Source organism: Pholis gunnellus, assembly GCF_910591455.1.
Source record: "Pholis gunnellus genome assembly, chromosome: 14".
In the NCBI taxonomy this organism is placed as follows: domain Eukaryota; kingdom Metazoa; phylum Chordata; class Actinopteri; order Perciformes; family Pholidae; genus Pholis; species Pholis gunnellus.
Window position 1 is genome coordinate 2327206 of NC_136541.1, and position 17437 is coordinate 2344642.

The following is a 17437-nucleotide window of genomic DNA, read 5'->3' on the forward strand; positions in this document are numbered from 1 at the left end:
GTTATTTATTTTTGCCATCACTAGAAACAGCTGGAACAAAGTGTTGTTGTTGTAATACTCATTTGGGCCACAAGAGGCTGAAGTATGTCTTTTCTCCATGTTCTAAACCAGACTAAAGGTCAATTTCAAAAAGTGAACCATGTATATATATTTATATATATATATATATATATATATATATATATATATATAGAGTGAGATTAAATGCTTTCTGTCAATAGTGGTTGATTGAAAGCCAAAGGTGGTAGAACAATTCTATTGTCGTCTTCTCTGGCTCTTAATGTGTAGTTATTTTAAAGGCAGCCTATAATATTAATGCTGTTATTTTTAAGTGTTTCATTATTATTATTATCCTCTTATAACGTGTTCTCCTTCCTCTCTCCCTCCTCCTCTTCCTCCGTCCATCCTTCTCAGTGGTTTGTTTGACAACATCGTCCAGGACATCATCTCCAGTCAGATGGTCCTCCCCAACCGCATCACCATCCCTCTGGTCCAGGAGAGCCAGCTGGCCCAGCTCCGCTTCCCCATGCCCAAGGTGAGACACACACACACACACACACACACACACACACACACACACACACACACACACACACACACACACACACACACACACACACACACACACACACACACACACATACACACACACACACACACACACCCCAAACATTTAAACTGATTTCGGAGAGGGCCTGTTTCTTTTCCTCCGTCCTCGTTCTGATCCAGCCTCGTCTCTCACTCTCTGTTTGTGGTCTGTGTCCTCAGGGCGTCCTGAGGATCCACTTCATCGAGGCCCAGGACCTGCTGGGCAAAGACAAGTTCCTCGGAGGACTCATCAAAGGCAAGTCGGACCCGTACGGGTTCATCAGGATCGGGAACCAGGTCTTCCAGAGCAAAGTCATCCACGAGACCGTCCACCCCAAATGGAACGAGGTGTACGAGGTGAGAGCGATACATCGTATCTTTTTATTTCAAGTTAACAGTAAAGTGGCAGCACTTTAAACAGCAGTGTGTGTGTGTGTGTGGAGCTCACATGAATGTGTTTATTTGTGTTTCTTTCAGGCCTTGATCTACGATAACACAGCTAAGAATCTGGACATTGAGCTGTTTGATGAAGACACTGATAAAGACGACTTCCTGGGAAGGTACAGCCTCTGTTTAAATGATGAACCTCCAACTTATTGCCAGAGCCTCAGACAAACACGACATTTCTTATGGAATATTTAATGTGAGTTTAAAGATGAAGGTATCTCCTCCACAGAGGTCCTCAGTGCTTATGAACGATTACTAAAATAATCTATACGTTGATAATCGTTCGGTTCATACATCCACCAAAAAGGCAAATAATCCTTTTTCCTCACGCTCCTAAAATATGAAGATTAGAAGTTTAATATATTTAGTTTTTGGACTGTCGCTCGGACAAAACCAAACATTTAAAGAAGTTACTTTGGTCCGCTTCGCTTTCAGGGAAAAGTTTTGTTTGTTTGTGACTTTTTAAATTTATTTTTCCAGCCTGGAGATCGACGTGGCGGAGCTCGAGAAGGAACAGAAGGTCGATGAGGTAATCATATTCAGCATAATACATTTCACAGCAACGTCTCGGTTTCTTCTTGAGGAATATTCCTCACATTCTATACAAATATATGAAATACAGTATTTAGTTTTAAAATACGAAAAATAGTGAGAGAAATAGTGAAATGTAAGCCGTAGTGAATGAAACTTAAATCCTGATGACGGGAGAGATTTACAGACATGAAAGGAATAAAATAGTAAAACTATAAATACTTCAGTGAGGATATTAACCGGGAGCGTTTCCTCGTTGCAGTGGTTCGTGGTCGAGGATGTGGCTACAGGGAAGCTGCACCTCAAGCTGGAGTGGTTGTCTCTGCTGCACACACCTGAGAAGCTGGACCAGGTACAGAACCGCTGCCTGATTAATACCATTTAATAAAATAAGCAGCTTGAACTCAGCATCGAACTCAGCAGCATCCGTCTTCCCGTCCTCTCAGGCTCTGACGAGCATCAAAGCCGACCGGGGTCAAGCCAACGACGGCCTGTCCTCCGCGCTGCTCGTCGTCTTCCTGGATTCAGCCAGAAACCTGCCGGTAAGTCGCTCTGCTCCAACGTCCCAGAATGCACTTCTGCTGTAATGATTCCCGGTTCACTCTGAGAGTCAACAGATACAACGGATACAGATATTTACTGAGCACAGCTGAAGAAAAAGGCTGAATTATGAGACAGGAAAAGGAAAACTGTTGATGCATTTTCTCCTATTTTATTTATTTATAATATATAAAAATATCAAATAAAAAGATTTCATGAAAGAAATGGGGAAAAAATGAAATATAATTTTTAATATATAATAAATATATATATATATATATATATATATATATATAATATAATATATATAATATTTTAATTTTTTAATATAATAATATTTTTCTATTTTTCTTGCCTGAATTGGAGCTGTCGTTTGTTGCCGTTGTCGTTGTGTGGTCAGCACTGTATTTTAAGGAGCTTTGTCTTGGTGTCCCACCCGTCTGGTGCACCAGGTTGTTTAAAACAAACATTCTTTGGAACAGCTGTGTTCACCTCAGTCCTTCATCTTCTCCTCTGAACTTCTTTTCTGTTCTTCAACCTTCTCATCTTAAAGGTGCAGTAGAGAGAAGACTTAGAATAATAAGACAAATACAAATATATATATATATATATATATATAATATAAAAATATGTTTTTGTGTGCGCGTTCTTCTGGCTTTAAGTTTTGCACTTCAGCTTTATTAAATAACCATAAATACGCCAACATTGTTATTATACGATGCAAAATCTTCTGTTAATTACTATGTTTTTGTGTGTATATATATATATATATATATATATAATATATATATATCCAAAAGCCAATTCGTTAGATTATGAACGTCGTCTTTTATTTAATTACAACAGATTCTAACAGATGAGACTTTTTTCCAGCGTCGACAGTTGTCGTTGAATTCGTGGCCGTACGTTTAGTTTTGCTCTCGTATTCTCTCATCAAACGTCTCTTAACTTTACAAGATATTTCTGCAGACCAAGTTACTGATTTCACTTTATTTTCTCTTAAACTAATATGATCTGTTCGTCTTCACGAATCCAGACTCCGTAGTCCAACAGTTGCAGAGACGTCGGTGCTGAAGAAGTAACGTGACTCCTCTGCACACTGAGACACGTTTCATGAGGCTCGGTTGGTTTTATTAAACCAGGTGGCTCAGAGTGTTTAAATATAACGGAACATGTTGCAGAGTTTGGTTTTGGGGGGAAAAGTATTTGCGATGAACTCGTTGAAAGTGATTCTGGTAGCTGAACTTTCACGGCACCTTTAAGTCTACTTCCACCATAAAGAGCTCTCATCTGTTAGTGTCTGAACTCTGCAGTGCAGGCCTCACCTTCCTCTTCTCAGCCTCCTCCTCCTCCTCTTCTTCTTCCTCACCTCCTCCCTCCCCTCTGAAGAGCGTCTTCGAGGGGAACTTGGGCTCCGGCTACTTAAAGGAGAGGCGGGCGGCGGGCCTGGTGTTCTGCGAGAACACCGCCTCTCTCTATCGGACCTTGTTTGTGAGTCCGCTGGCTGTTTCCTGCATCCTAGAGTCCGTTCGGCTCCAGGTCCTCTTTGTTACGCTTGCTTGCGTTTGGTTTGTCTTTTTTAAAAAGCAACGGTTTGAGCAGTTTGCCTGATGAGCATGAATCACGACTAGCGCATGAGAATTCATTAATATCATGTTTTGTTATTTGTTGGAGTTTTGACTGGTTCCAAAGCGGAGGAACGCGACAGAAAGTTTTATGTTTGATCAGAAGCATCCTTCCTCTGTTCTTCACTGATCTACTCTCATCAGACGGGTGGGTGTTCTGATAAGACAGAAGTTGTGTTGATGTTTTTCTGCCTCAACACAGATTACAGTTCAGCAGAGCAGAGCGGTTTAAAAGGGCGAAACAATCACTTCTGCTTCATGGTTTTTATTATTAAACACAAAAACACCAGAGTTCACTTAGTCCGTTTGTCTCGGTGCTGAGACGTTTACTGAACTTCATCCTTATTTTATAAATGTTTCAGTTCATGAAAACGCTTCATATTTTAGTTCTTATTCAAAGAGAATGTGAATTTTACTCCGATGAGAAAACATGTTACATGTATTGTTGTTTATAATACTTTATTCTGCTTAAGTAAGAGCAAATTTCACCATTTTATATAATCGCAAGCAAACTAATTCAGTACATAAAACAACAAAATATGAAGATATTGTTCCAGGTTTTGTTTTTAAATTCCATTTTTGTAATATAATATTCTAAATACATTTAGAGAAACTCAAAAGCTAATATGTTCCCACTTACCTATACTGCTATTTAGTTATTTAGCAACTGACAGCAAGAATACATCTAAGTTGATTAACAGCCCGACAGGAAAGAAAAACCTGTGTTTTAGATTTTTGGGTGAACTGTCCCTTTAAACCGGCCCGTCTACCGTCTGGTTGATGTTGATGTTGCGTTGCAGCGCGCCACACTTCACCGCTGTGTGTTCCTTAGAAGTCTCAGCTCTGATCCCGTCACTGATCTGACGTTTATCCGTGTGGGATCAGAGCTGAACAGCAGGGAAGACACGACGACGTTTGGTACAGTTTAATGATAATTATTCACTTTTTAAAAAAGGACCAGGTTTTATGTACCGCTTGTCTTTTCATCAGCACACATTGACTTAGCGTTCGTACCTGCGTCCACGTTAGTCCGACACCAGAGGTAATAATCTACGGAGTCTTTATGTTGCTGCAATCTGTGAAACACAACATGGTTTCATCACCAATTCATTGTCCTGTTTGGTTTTAACATCACTGTGTTTCATATTAATATATTAACGTCAGAATGATCAGAATGAATCCTGTCCTCTGATCTTCATTCATCTCTTCATTTCAATGAATCCATGACTTCCATCTAATGCTATTTTAACTATAGAGTCCAGCCAACACGTTCACAGCAGAGATTATGTATCCACATATACATGTTATTGGCAGAGATTTGTTTATTATTATAAATGTTTTGCATTCTTTACATTTTTGATATTTACAATAATTAAATTTCCAGTTTTTTAAATGTACTCTTGTCTTCAAATTTATTGCTTAACTGGAAAACTTTTCAAGAGACGATCAACAAAAACACGTTAATTTAAATAACAAAGTTTGCAATCATTGCTATAACGTGCTGTAAGTCTGGCTTTCATGGCTCCAGTGTTGGTTGGACTCTAGTTGTCTCCTCATGTCCAGGTTTTAATCGGGGAATGACATTAACCATGTGATCATCCATGTTGTCTGTCTGTCTCATCGTGTCCCATTGTTTGGTGATGCTGGCGGTCCTGGTGTGTTCTTGTCTTTCTCCTCATCCACCTCTTCCTCCCCTCCCTGCATGCCCCCCCCCCCCCTTCTCCCTAATAACCTACTGGTGTGTGTGTGTTTGTGTTGTTTGATCTCTCCTGCCTTTTCCCTGGGGGAAAATCAAAGCGCAATCCGTTAGAGTTCAACCAGTCGGGGCTGAGGAAGTCCTCGATCAGTAAGGCCATCAAGGTAACGACACGGTGACGAAGCACTCCCATATCGCTCCGACACCGAGGAGGGAAACACGGGAACACACAACGCACACAGGCTCATCTACTCACACATTCAACTGGTGTTTACACTGTCTGGCCAAAAGTATGTGGACACGCATGTATGATCACACAGCAGCCTCCACTCATCCGGTTTCTGCAGGGATTAGCTCTGACTCGTGATCGGCTCTGGTGCACAACAGTCGAGCTCTTCCTCACCAAACCATCTGGTTACGGAGCTATAGCTTTGTCTCGTAGACACAGAATAGAGAACACAACACAGAGCACAGTATTCACTAAAATACCATTGCATACTAAAGCGATGCGAAAAGTGTCAGCCCACCTTTGGCCATAGAGTGAACTCTGTAGTTGAAAGTAGGCTCAGAGATTCAGTGTAGTTCAACATTTGTGTTAGTTTAGTGTTAATTAGGTCCTATGGCAACACTTTTGTTTAAAGTAGTATTGCCATAGAGCCCTTTTTAAACAGTTCTGTATAATTGTAGTTCACACAGTTTTACACAAAACTGATTCAAAATATTAACTTAGAAAGGTGCCGTCAGCAGAGTCCAGATCTCCGCCAGGTGTGTCTGCAGCGACCACTGCTGTGTTGTGTGATTGAATGAATACCGAACACACTTCTTACAAACTCAAAAACAAGCGGAGCTGTACGCAGGCAACCGACGGGTCGTCTTATGACTCCTGGTGACTGGTGGTTCTCTTGAATACCGATGTTGAATACACTTATCGTAAGTCGCTTTGGATAAAAGCGTCGGCTAAATGACTGTAATGGAATCTAGTCTTTGTATAAGACGCTTCATACAATCTTGCCAAAACCAAAATGAAACTCGTCAAGATGTCTGCCCACGTAGCAGCGGTGTACTCAGGAGTGAGTGTTTTGGTAGTTCCATTAGCCGTTAGCCAAACACAGTTAGCACCAGACGGGGGCCGGCTAAGAGTAGTGATTGAAGAATCACCAGGCAGTCACTGGCAATATAAAACAGGCAATAGAAGGTGTTTTTGAGAAAGTGTGAGTTGCCGCAACCACGAGAGCTCCTTGAGCATGCAGCCGTAACTGTCCACCCAAAATATGATGACGTTTGCCGCAGCAGAATGAGAGATTAGCCGCGGGCAGACACAGAGGTGCTCACTCACTCACTCACTCACTCACTCACTCAAGCACAACCGATCGCACGATCCTCCTGGCGGAGATAATAAAAGATCTAAACTTTTGAAATAAATGCCATGTTTGTAATTTGGTCGGTGCTTTTATTGTGAAAAGCACTTGAAGACACCGTAGAAACTCATTAGATGAGCTTTCTTATTCAACAGCCAACGGCGCCAACAAACCTTTACATCTTTCCTCACAGCTCTGTTTACAGTTGGAAACACGACTACGAACCCGTGTTGGGAGAAAGTTTGATTAAGTTTGAAATATAAAGGTTCAGCAGGGGGCGCTGTCACTTGAACTGTTACTGGAAGTGAACTTACTTCCTGACTTTTATTGTGAAATCATTAACAAACTCCACTAATCGTGTTTGTTTACTAAAACTATGTCTAACAATGTGTGTTGTAAATAACAACATTGTTGTCATAATTACATTTACACTTTTTTGATTCAGATACTTTTAAAACTGATCTTTTATTCTGAAGTCATCCGGTAGGTATTCCAGACTTCCTGTTTTGGGGCCATAGAGACGTTGACGTGATGAACTTCCCCTCTTAACTCCTTCCCCGTTAAACGTTACACATTTCACCATCAGCTGCTGAAATGTGACGAGTAGTTTGGTGTCGTGGTAAAGATGTGATATCACATGCCCCCAAAAATGACATCGTATGAGCTCAAAATGCACATTTTGAATGCTCAAAACATACAGCATAGGTATGTTACCTGCTATATTAAACATGTTAGATGTGTGTTTGTGATTAATGGAATGTTTAGTTATATTTTATGTAAAAAAAAGATGCTATAAGAGCTAAATCTTGACCAAATCAAGACTCCTTATACCTCCATCGTTGCATCTTTTTTTAAAGGAATCTATTACTAACTGTACTCTAAAAGAAACAGTCGTCAGCCTTGTTAGCCATTTTTAAAACCTGTTTTTCTTCTTCTGCAGTCTGGTAAAAAGGTGACCAGCGATCCCAGTCCACTTGTCCAGTTCACAGTAGGACACAAGTCCTTTGAGAGCAAGGTGAGACCAAAACACGATCACGATTTAGTCAGTAAAACCTTGTTTTGTGTGTCAAAATGAGGCTGCAAACCCTTTAAAAACACAATATTTAACACCAATAATGTGAGTAATAACACCGCAACTTATCATACGAACACGTTTGTTTATGAATTTAACTCAAAGATAAGATCTGTTAATCCATGAGCTTCACAAACGTTTAAAAAAAACGTTTTCCACTTGCTAGCTTCAGGCCTTTATGCTAAGCTAGGCTAACGACATTGTGACTCCATCTCACGCTGAAGAAGAAGAAGAAGAAGAAGAAGAAGATTTTCAGAAATCTTTATATTTATCCTTCAGCCGCAGATTAACACATAAACACATGAGCTTTATGTTTGAGACGATTAAAACTAAGCTTTTGGAAACATGTACTGCAAAAAGTTGGTTAATTTATTGTAAAATAATGTCGCAGTTGGCCGAGTGACTCTAACTCCTCTCTGTTGTGTCCTCCATCAGACCAGATATAAGACCAATGAACCGGTGTGGGAGGAAGCCTTCACCTTCCTCATCCACAACCCCAAAACCCAAGAGCTGCAGGTTGAGGTACGTCTTTTATGTCTTTTCGTCGGTTGAACGCTTCATTGCGGCTCAAGTCTGTCGTGTTTATCAGCAGTTAACTGTGGTTGTGAGTGACGTTGACCCCTCGTGTCTCGTACGCGTCTCTCAGGTGAAGGACGAGAAACACGAGTGTTCGTTGGGAACGTTGACGCTTCCTCTGGGCCGCCTGCTGGAGGCGGAGGACATGACGCTGAACCAGCGCTTCCCCCTGAAGAACTCCGGACCCAACTGCACCCTCAAGATGAAGATGGCTCTGCGGGTAGGAGGAAAACCTGCAGATGACGTTCCCTCCAAACTGTTTCAAAATCCAAAATTGTCCTTTTTTTACTATTAGAGCAGAATTTAATTTGTTTTTGACATCGTTCACACAGAACATGGGTCTTGGAAAAGGCATGAAAGAAAGATTTCAGGACCCTTTTTTCCTAATTTTTCTCTGTATTTGTTCTCTTTCAGGTCCTGTGCTTGGACAAGAACGCTTCCTCGGCCTCAAACTCCACCCCGTCCTCCGTGCAGGTCAACAAGAACAGCTCCGCCAGCCAAACCCCGCGGCCCTCCGTGTCCTCGGACTCCTCGGCGCCTCCCGCCTCCACCATCCCGCGCTCGTCCGCCGCGTCGGCCCAGGATCTGCCCTTCAGGTCTCCGGGAAGCACGGACTTGGGGCAGGGAGGAGCAAGAGGAGGAGGAGGAGGAGGAGGAGGAAGGGGCCTGGCGGACACCGGGAGGAGCACCTCCAACCTGGCCATCTCTGGCTCCCAGCAGTACCTGGCCGGAGGCAAGGAGCCGACGCCAAGCATCGCCTCGGACATCTCCAACCCGTACGCCGCTCAGGAGCTGCAGCAGAGACTCCAGCTGCTGCAAAAGTAAATATCAACCAATCATATATCCGTCTGTCTGTCCATTTAATCACCGGTCTGTCTGACTGTGTATGGAACACATTTTTCTAGGTTTTCAAAGGTTTAACCGCCACAACTTCTCATGAAAGTGAGCTTGACTTTCCTACCGCGTCTCTGACGCTGCGTTTGAAGCCCACTGGCTCCTACTGAACACGTAAACTTAAAAAAAAAAAAACCCTCACTGAAACAGGAGCTAACACTGCAATTGTTGGGGACTATTTTCAGCGGCGGATTAATCCACGTTTGTCGCTCTAGTGAGTATTTGTGGCAGCAGGACCGTGTTTGTGGGAATGAGTCAAAACAAACGACAGCCTGTGTGTGTGTGTGTGTGTTCATGGCGATAGAGAGCTGCAGCAATGAGTCCTAAAACCAGAGAATGAGTCACTTCCTGTTCCCTTGTATGGAAGTTAATGGGTTTTTCTTAATGCTAACTTCCTGTTCGGACTGTTTGATGGAGCTCTACGGCTCAGAATCAACTACTAGGCTTGAACAGGAGATTCTGGTTTCACAGCGTTGACCTCTTCCTCCTCCTCCTCCTCCTCCTCCTCCTCCTCCTCCTCCTCCTCCTCCTCCTCCTCCTCTCTCCATCTTTTTCTCCGTAGTGGTTCAGGCCCCAATCATTTCCCGCTGGGTGAGATCCAGCTGACGGTCCGACACAGCTCCCAGAGGAACAAACTCATCGTGGTGGTCCACGGCTGCAGGTACGAGACCAATCAGAGCGAAGAGAAGAAGAAGAAACAACACACCGCACATCCCCCCCCCCCGACTCTCTTTGTTATATTCATTTCTATTTAACCTCCACAGAAACCTGATCACGTTCTCAGACCACGGCTCGGATCCGTACGTCCGCCTCTACCTGCTGCCTGACAAGCGGCGGTCTGGAAGGAGGAAAACTCACACCTTCAAGAAAACCCTCAACCCAGTTTACGATCAGACGTGAGTCCCGCCGAACTTCGCCGGTGACGGTCGCGGGTTTGTTCTTTCGTTAACGTTTTTTGTCTTCCTGCTCAGGTTTGAGTTCAGCGTTTCCCTCGTGGAGCTCCACAGGAGGACTCTGGACGTGGCGGTGAAGAACGGCGGAGGTCTGCTCTCCAAACACAAGGGCCTGCTGGGAAAGGTACGGGACTTTCATGAGGCCGGTTTGTTTCAACCCCGAGGAAACCTTAAAGTCTTAAAATGGATGTATTTCATCCCGATACAAGCTTGAGTTTTGATGATTTAGAACCTCGTCTGGACATGAAAAGATATTTTCATTTAACATTTCAAACGTATTGGGTCTTTATTTCTACCAGTGAAGAAAACTCTTTTCTCATCAGGTTCTGGTGGATTTGACCCACGATGAAATCAGTAAGGGTTGGACTCAATGGTAAGTCTTTGATCTAAGTGCGTTTTTATTTATTTTCCACTAGTTAGGAGTAGGAGTGACTTTGATTAGAATTAAAAAAACACTGATTTCAGAGGCGGTTGAAGGAAAAAACATGACGCTGAAAACCGTCTTTCTCCTCCTGCAGGTATGAGCTGAGTGAAGACGGCCAGATGAATCCTCACCAACTATAGACAGGAACCATATCTTCATCACCATCATCATCACCATCACCACCATCATATCTCTTCCACTTAAGTGTGTGTGTGTGTGTGTATGTGTGTGTGTGTGTGTACAGAAAAGCAGCTTCGACATTCATCTAATCACATCAGTCGCAAGGCAAACCTCCCCTTTAAGAAGTGAAAGGCTGATAGACTAAAGGGAGTGTAGAATACTATATATTACATGCTGTACTGCTGTGGAAGTCTATATTCCATATCTATAGGAGAAACTATAACAGCTGTAGAGGAAGACAATCTATTTTTTCTGTGTTTTTTTTTTTTTGCTGTTGCAGCGGTTTCAGTAAAGAACGACGATGTAAAAGTTTGTAAATATTACCAGTGACGCTGGACAAAACGGAGATAAGAGAGCGAGGCGCAGTCTCTTATTTGGCCAAATGATTGTTTGATATTTGATATTTGATTTGTTAATTCTTTTTTTTTTAAATGAACAACATTCTGGACTAAGTTTCTGAAGCAGAGCAGGCCGGCGGTCGCACCAAAGAGACGAGAAGTATTTTCATTTCTTCGCCCCTCGGCTTCACTCTGGTTTCATTCCACTGTAATAACACGTGTAATAACCAAGTTAACTAAACAAATATTGCGTAAGATATTTGTTTAGTTCCTCTCCATCGGTTAACACACCTGTCGTTACATTTAAAATGAGGCCGTTGAGTGTAACCTGTTTGCTTTTTAAGCTGAATATTTGCACATCTGTGTGTTTTTAATCTGGTGGGGATCATCTTTACGCTTAGTTGCGATTTAAACATTTGCCTAAATTTGTTGTCGAAATCTTCTTTTAACATAATTCATCATATCAAACTGTATTTAATATTATTAACCATGTTTTTTATTAATTTATCTAAAGTCACTATATCTTCTATACATCTATATAAGGATGCTCTCTAGCGCCCTCCAGTGGTAAGATGATAAAGACACCGCTCTGATGCTATCACTCAACGTTAAGCTACCGCTACTTCCTGCCAATTCTTTCACATTAAAAGACTTTCAGCGTTTCCCTTTTTAATGGTTATTCTTTTAATGTGAAGACAAACAGGAAGGGCCCGTGAGTGAGGACAGTATTAGTGATAAAAAAGAGGAACAAGTGCTGTGGACGTGTAAATTATTTTACTGCGTTCAACATGCGATTGTTTTCTGGGCAGAATTGAGGGTTTACACACCGGCACAAACACAGATTAATTATCTGAAAGCATCAACTGAGGTTGCACCAGTTTTCACTTTGGTTTCTACAAACAAACACCCAATTGAATTATTAAAAAGAATTTGCTTTAATCACAATTTCTACAAAAACGTGGCTTTACATTTTGTAATTTAACATTTCCAAAAAGAAAATTGCACATTTTGTTCTAAAGGGCTTTTTATTTGTTTGATATCATATAGAGTTAACATTTTGTTCATGAATCAACTGATAGTCTTAAATCGTCATGAAGTGTCACTTTCAACACGTCGCTGTTTGTTCTTGTGGTGAAAATGCAAAATCCAACACTGCTTTGACTTTGCAGCAGCTGCTCTGAAAGGGATTCATATCGGTAACAAATGCATAATGATTGGTGTCAAACACGTTCAATAAAATGCTTATAACATGTTTATTAAATGTCTCAGCCAAAGAGCAGCCGTCTCGTGTTGATGCAGAGGAGGCCGGACTTTTTGCCTTGTTGTGTTTCACGTCGACAAAGTATTTCACACACGTGTATGTAAACTGTTCTGTTTTTAATTGTGTTTCGCAGCTCTTTTGTCTCGTCCTGTGTTTTATTTTGTAAGAATCAAACAGATTTTATTAGATTTGAGAGCTCGTGTCACTGCGGTGGACACTGTCCTCATGAAAGGCGGTTTGTTTTTTGTTTTTCCCTCCGTCTTCTTAATTTATCTTGTGCCTTAAGATTCACGCGATCCCAGAGATGTTCTCGTGTATGAGGAGAAACCGTACAGATGAGCGTCATCAGTCCCCCCAATGTCTCCGAATGTCTCCTAAATGTCTTTTTTGAAACAAATAAAGAGCTTTATAGCAGCATGAAGCTGTACGGCACCGTGACTTCTGACCTTTCTTTTTCCGTTTCATCACCTGGCACTGCTGTGACAGCGACCTGTCAATCACTGTGTTTGACTCTAAATGGACCATCATTTACTAAATGAACATCATGCTGTATTGAAGAAGACTTGAAACTAGAGATTGAGACCATAAACTCATGTTTACAATGTTTACTGAGGTAATAAATCAAGAGAGAAGTAGAGTCATTTTCTCATAGACTTCTATACAACCTGAGGAGTCGCCCCCTGGTGGACATTAGAGAGAATGCAGCTTTAACACATGAAGCATCGGCTTCACTCGACAGAACCGGAGGTTGTTACCTGAGTGAGAGGAAATTATCTCATGCTGGTGAGAAGTGATTTAAAAAAAATAAAGCTTTGAACGCATCTTTGTACATTTTGTCGTAAGAAATTGGACTCTCAATCTGCAAACAGTCTGTTTGTGATGTATTTCTTTAATTAAAAAAGGCCATCCACTATAATGTAAAGCAACGCTACACGTTGCTGTGCCAAGAAGCTGGTATCTGTGTTGATGAATATCAAGCAATCATTTTCCACCAGCCGCCACTGGTCCAATGTGTTGAATGTCTTTGTACAAACTGTGAGCTTAATATCAGAAATGCTCCAATAAATGCCTGCATCACAAGCGCTGTGATAACTGAGCTAGAAGCAGTACAAGAGAATAAGGACGTTGCAGGAGAAACATGTTGGCTAACGATATCATCGCACACGTTACAGGAATGTGATCTGACGCACAGCATGAATACATGAATCACTCATCATCCGCTCTGCTCGTCGTCAATGTCTCTCATTGAAACACTTCTGACACCATTGTCGTGGTTTAAAATTACACATATACACATTATATACACATTAATAAGATGTCCTGACATGTTTACCAACGTGTTATTTACTGCTTTTTGTCGTGTTGGAATAAATGTTAAATAGCTAACTGCAAAGTAGTAATGCGTGTTTGATACCTTTGCATTAAATCATTCTGGGAAGTTTGCTGAAGTTGATTGGATGGCCCTGCTACCTAGAACATGTTCCACCAGCCGCCACTGATATTGATCATGATTAAAATACATATTCAGTCCACAGATACGCATGTAAATACCATTAGAGGGCATTCCCTTCCAAACCTTATCAGCCTCTTCCTCAGACAGTGGTCCTGATTTTTCATCGTCACTCGTTCACCTGCCTTCAACTCTGAGCCAGCATCATTTTCCCACAGCACCTGAATGCAGCGCTGAATCCGGAGCGGAGCGCTCCGTGAATCCGTCAAGTCGGACTGAAGTAGAAGACATTACGGATATTGAGTGAGTTGGCCTTCAGAGTAAAGGTTTATAAGGCTGGTTTTGGTGTACAGATGCAAAAAAAAATTAAAATACAAACAAAACTCTTTCTGTGAAAAGGAAAAAAAGCAATACATCCTACTTTGTAGAAATGTTTGCACATGCATGTTTACTAATTGGTAAATTAGATCATAAACAGAAAAAATGTAAAATCTTAATCTAAACAACAACATAAACATAAAGTGTATTACCACAACATTATTAAATGCTGAATCACATTAATTGAATTAAATATAAATACAAATCTTATAAGTATTTCATTTAAATGTGTGTTTTTCATATTAACACATGAAAAGAACATTTTGTTGGAAAACAAACGAGTCAAAAAAACAAGCTCAGAACAAAAAAAAGGTAAAAACATGAATGTATGACTGATTTATGTTTTGTCTTAATTTGGTTGTCTTATGTTCTGTTTTTATGATTTACATTTATATCACTCTGTCATTGTTGCAGTAGGCAAGTTTTATACAACTTCATTTTCTTTATTGCTTGAATCAACTTTGGTTTGTATTTGTTATACACTTCTTCTGCCTTTGCATCTCATTTCTCCATAAAATGTGCAGATCTCTGCGTTGGTCAAACCTTTTATTTTGAAATCGCGTCTAACTGCACGTGCCTTTGAGGCCAGCTTGCTGCGTGTGAGCGCTCGATCCTCCAGCAGCAGAAAACGCCCTGCATCCTCTCCAGTCTCCTCTCCTCCAACATCCACCCGCCGTCCGCGCGTCTCCCTCTGCTCCTCCAGCCGCGTAGGAGGCACTCCGAGCGGGAAGGAAGACGAACCAAACCTCCCCGGAAAAAAAATGGCCTTCTAACACTTGAGAGAATAACCCCAGAAGAGACATGCATCCTATGGCTTTTTCCTTCCTCCGCCATCTCCACCTCCTCCTCCTCCTCCTCCTCGCTTCCCTGAGCTGCTTCCCCGCTTCTGCTGACAGGAGAATCGGTGAGTGAATTAACGGATGATTCTTTTCTTAATTAGCTGCATCCGGAGCGTCTCCGGTCCTGCAGCCATTTTTTTGCAGACCGACCGGAGGAGACTGTTTGTTGTCAGGCTGGTTTCTCTGCAGCTTCACCTGAAAACCCAACACGGTGCTGATGTTTCAGCGGAACAAACCACTGCAAATAAACCAGAGTCCATGAGAACATCAAGGGAATAACACAAGAGCAGCACGCGGCCGGTAATGCAGGAAGATGAGCCATTATTGTATTAGGAAGACTTGCATCTGTTAATTAGGACTAAGTAATTAAAAAAATATTAGAAATAAAAATACAAAAAAAGATAAATAGCTTTATAAATGCAATAGAGAACATTCAAATACAATAATCATGCATTGTCAATTCAAATGAAAAATACTAAATACAAAATGTAAGTTAAAATTGTGATAGAAAACTTAAAATTAAGATTAAAATTAATACAAATAATTAAAAAAATAAGACGAATTATTTGAAGTTATTCAGAATTAAAAATAGATTTAAAATCTATAAGATACTATTTAATTAGAAGTTTTCAGAAACTACACTGAACTAAAAGTAATTACAATAAAGATGAAAGTAAATAAATGTAATAATAAAAGTTAAAAATGAATTATGTAAAAAGAAAAAGCAATGCCATTAATGAAATACAGAGAAAATAAGATAAATACACAAATGAAAATAAAATGTCTAAATAACTTTTTATTTAATCAACATATGAATACTAGAAACTTTTTAATTATTGGGAAATAATTCATGAAAGCAATAGTAAATAAAATGAATCAAACATGCAAAATAATATATATAAATAATATACAAACAGAACAACAGTAAATACAATAGGCAGTGTAATGTTTGTGCACACTCACTTGTAAACAAGAACAAACAACGTCCATCAGTGAAATCATGTGTTTACACACACACTCCAATATCAGCCCTGTGCTGCTGACAGAGGCAGCTATTGATCGGAAACATAAAGGTGTGTGTGTGTGTGTGTGTGTGCGTGTGTGTGTGTAGACTGGAGACATACATTTCTATAAATAGCTGATATGTAATATTCCCCCACTGATTTGAAATGTGCAGCCTGCAGGGTGACTGATGCAGAGATGATTGTAGCTGGTGAGAGGAGGAGGAGGAAGCTGGTGATGAGAGGTGTGTGTGTGTGTGTGTGTCCAGACCCTCCTCCTCCTCCTCCTCCTCCTCCTCGTTCTTCCTCCTTCAGATTACATAACCAGCATACAGAGAGTATGGCAGCCACAGGACAGACTCTGAGGAGACGAGCAGCAAAACAACAGGGAGCATCGAGCTGCAGCGCTCAGCCTCCATTTATACTTTATTAATACTTCACATCCTATAATAGGTTTACTTACTTGTACTTGTATTGATTTAGATGGTTTAAATGACCTTACTAATCCTGCTCTTTGCCATCTCTTGGACTGGACCTGTGTATATACGGCGTGATGTAAACAGGAAGTAGTTGAGTAAAGCCGGAGCTCAATACCACAATATTTCCCTCCTCGTATTATAACACAAATATCAGAACAAATAGATTTTCTTACCACAGAGTCACATTGTTTGGGTTTTAGTGCCAACAGGAGAGAAAAATACAAAAACAAAATATTTTTTACTTTAATTTCAAGTAATATTTAAATCCCTTAAAAATATGAAATATATCTTAAAGTATTTAATAATAACTTAGTGAGCTTGCTTATTGTGAATGAAGCTTTTCGGCCTCCGTGTCGCTTTCATGCTGTTCCGCTCATCGACGTTTGGGGGCGATAGCGAGTCAACGAGAGCAGCAGCACGACAGTGAAAGCAGAGAAGAAGACGGATTTGTTTGAGCACATGTGTGAAGCTGAAACAACAACATCGATATTATCGCTTTTTATGTAAGTTGATAAGATCAACTTGTTAGCAAACAGTTGCTCATTTACACACCCAGCTGCAGCAGCATGCTGAGTCTTTGTGTTTGTGTCATCTGATGAATGTAAGTTCAATATTCGGTCTCTTTTCGCTCTGTTTTTGGTCTCCACCGCCTCCTGAAATCTCTCTTTTGCTGCTAAATGCTTCACTTTGTTCATCAGATTATATTTAGAGGCTTGAAGCGCTAAAACTGCTGTATTTTTATACAAAATCAGTGTTTTCAAAGGTGGAAATACCAAACGCTTGTTGGTTTCAGCCTCTTAAATGTGA

At 40.9% G+C, this 17437-nt stretch overlaps 2 protein-coding genes across 3 annotated transcripts in view; both read left to right on the forward strand.

The window, feature by feature from the left end:
• esyt2a (extended synaptotagmin-like protein 2a) overlaps window positions 1-12915 on the forward strand; it is a 35717-nt gene extending 22802 nt beyond the window's left edge. The window contains exons 9-24 of one of the 2 annotated variants that reach the window (XM_079173906.1): window positions 415-535; window positions 769-945; window positions 1066-1148; window positions 1516-1564; window positions 1829-1918; window positions 2013-2108; window positions 5529-5591; window positions 7726-7800; window positions 8293-8379; window positions 8504-8653; window positions 8848-9254; window positions 9890-9988; window positions 10092-10223; window positions 10299-10404; window positions 10604-10653; window positions 10799-12915. In XM_079173906.1, the coding sequence (XP_079030032.1) occupies window positions 415-535; window positions 769-945; window positions 1066-1148; window positions 1516-1564; window positions 1829-1918; window positions 2013-2108; window positions 5529-5591; window positions 7726-7800; window positions 8293-8379; window positions 8504-8653; window positions 8848-9254; window positions 9890-9988; window positions 10092-10223; window positions 10299-10404; window positions 10604-10653; window positions 10799-10844 (1831 nt within the window). In that variant the 3' untranslated portion in view covers window positions 10845-12915. The remainder of the gene's footprint in view (window positions 1-414; window positions 536-768; window positions 946-1065; window positions 1149-1515; window positions 1565-1828; window positions 1919-2012; window positions 2109-5528; window positions 5592-7725; window positions 7801-8292; window positions 8380-8503; window positions 8654-8847; window positions 9255-9889; window positions 9989-10091; window positions 10224-10298; window positions 10405-10603; window positions 10654-10798) is intronic. The other variant, XM_079173907.1, reaches the window with a different exon arrangement.
• A 2197-nt stretch (window positions 12916-15112) lies between these two features.
• Window positions 15113-17437, forward strand: part of LOC306706006 (receptor-type tyrosine-protein phosphatase N2-like) — a gene marked incomplete at its 5' end in the record, with an annotated part of 170828 nt that continues 168503 nt past the window's right edge. Inside the window, one exon of the mRNA XM_079172920.1 lies at window positions 15113-15215. Within this exon, the coding sequence (XP_079029046.1) occupies window positions 15113-15215 (103 nt within the window). The remainder of the gene's footprint in view (window positions 15216-17437) is intronic.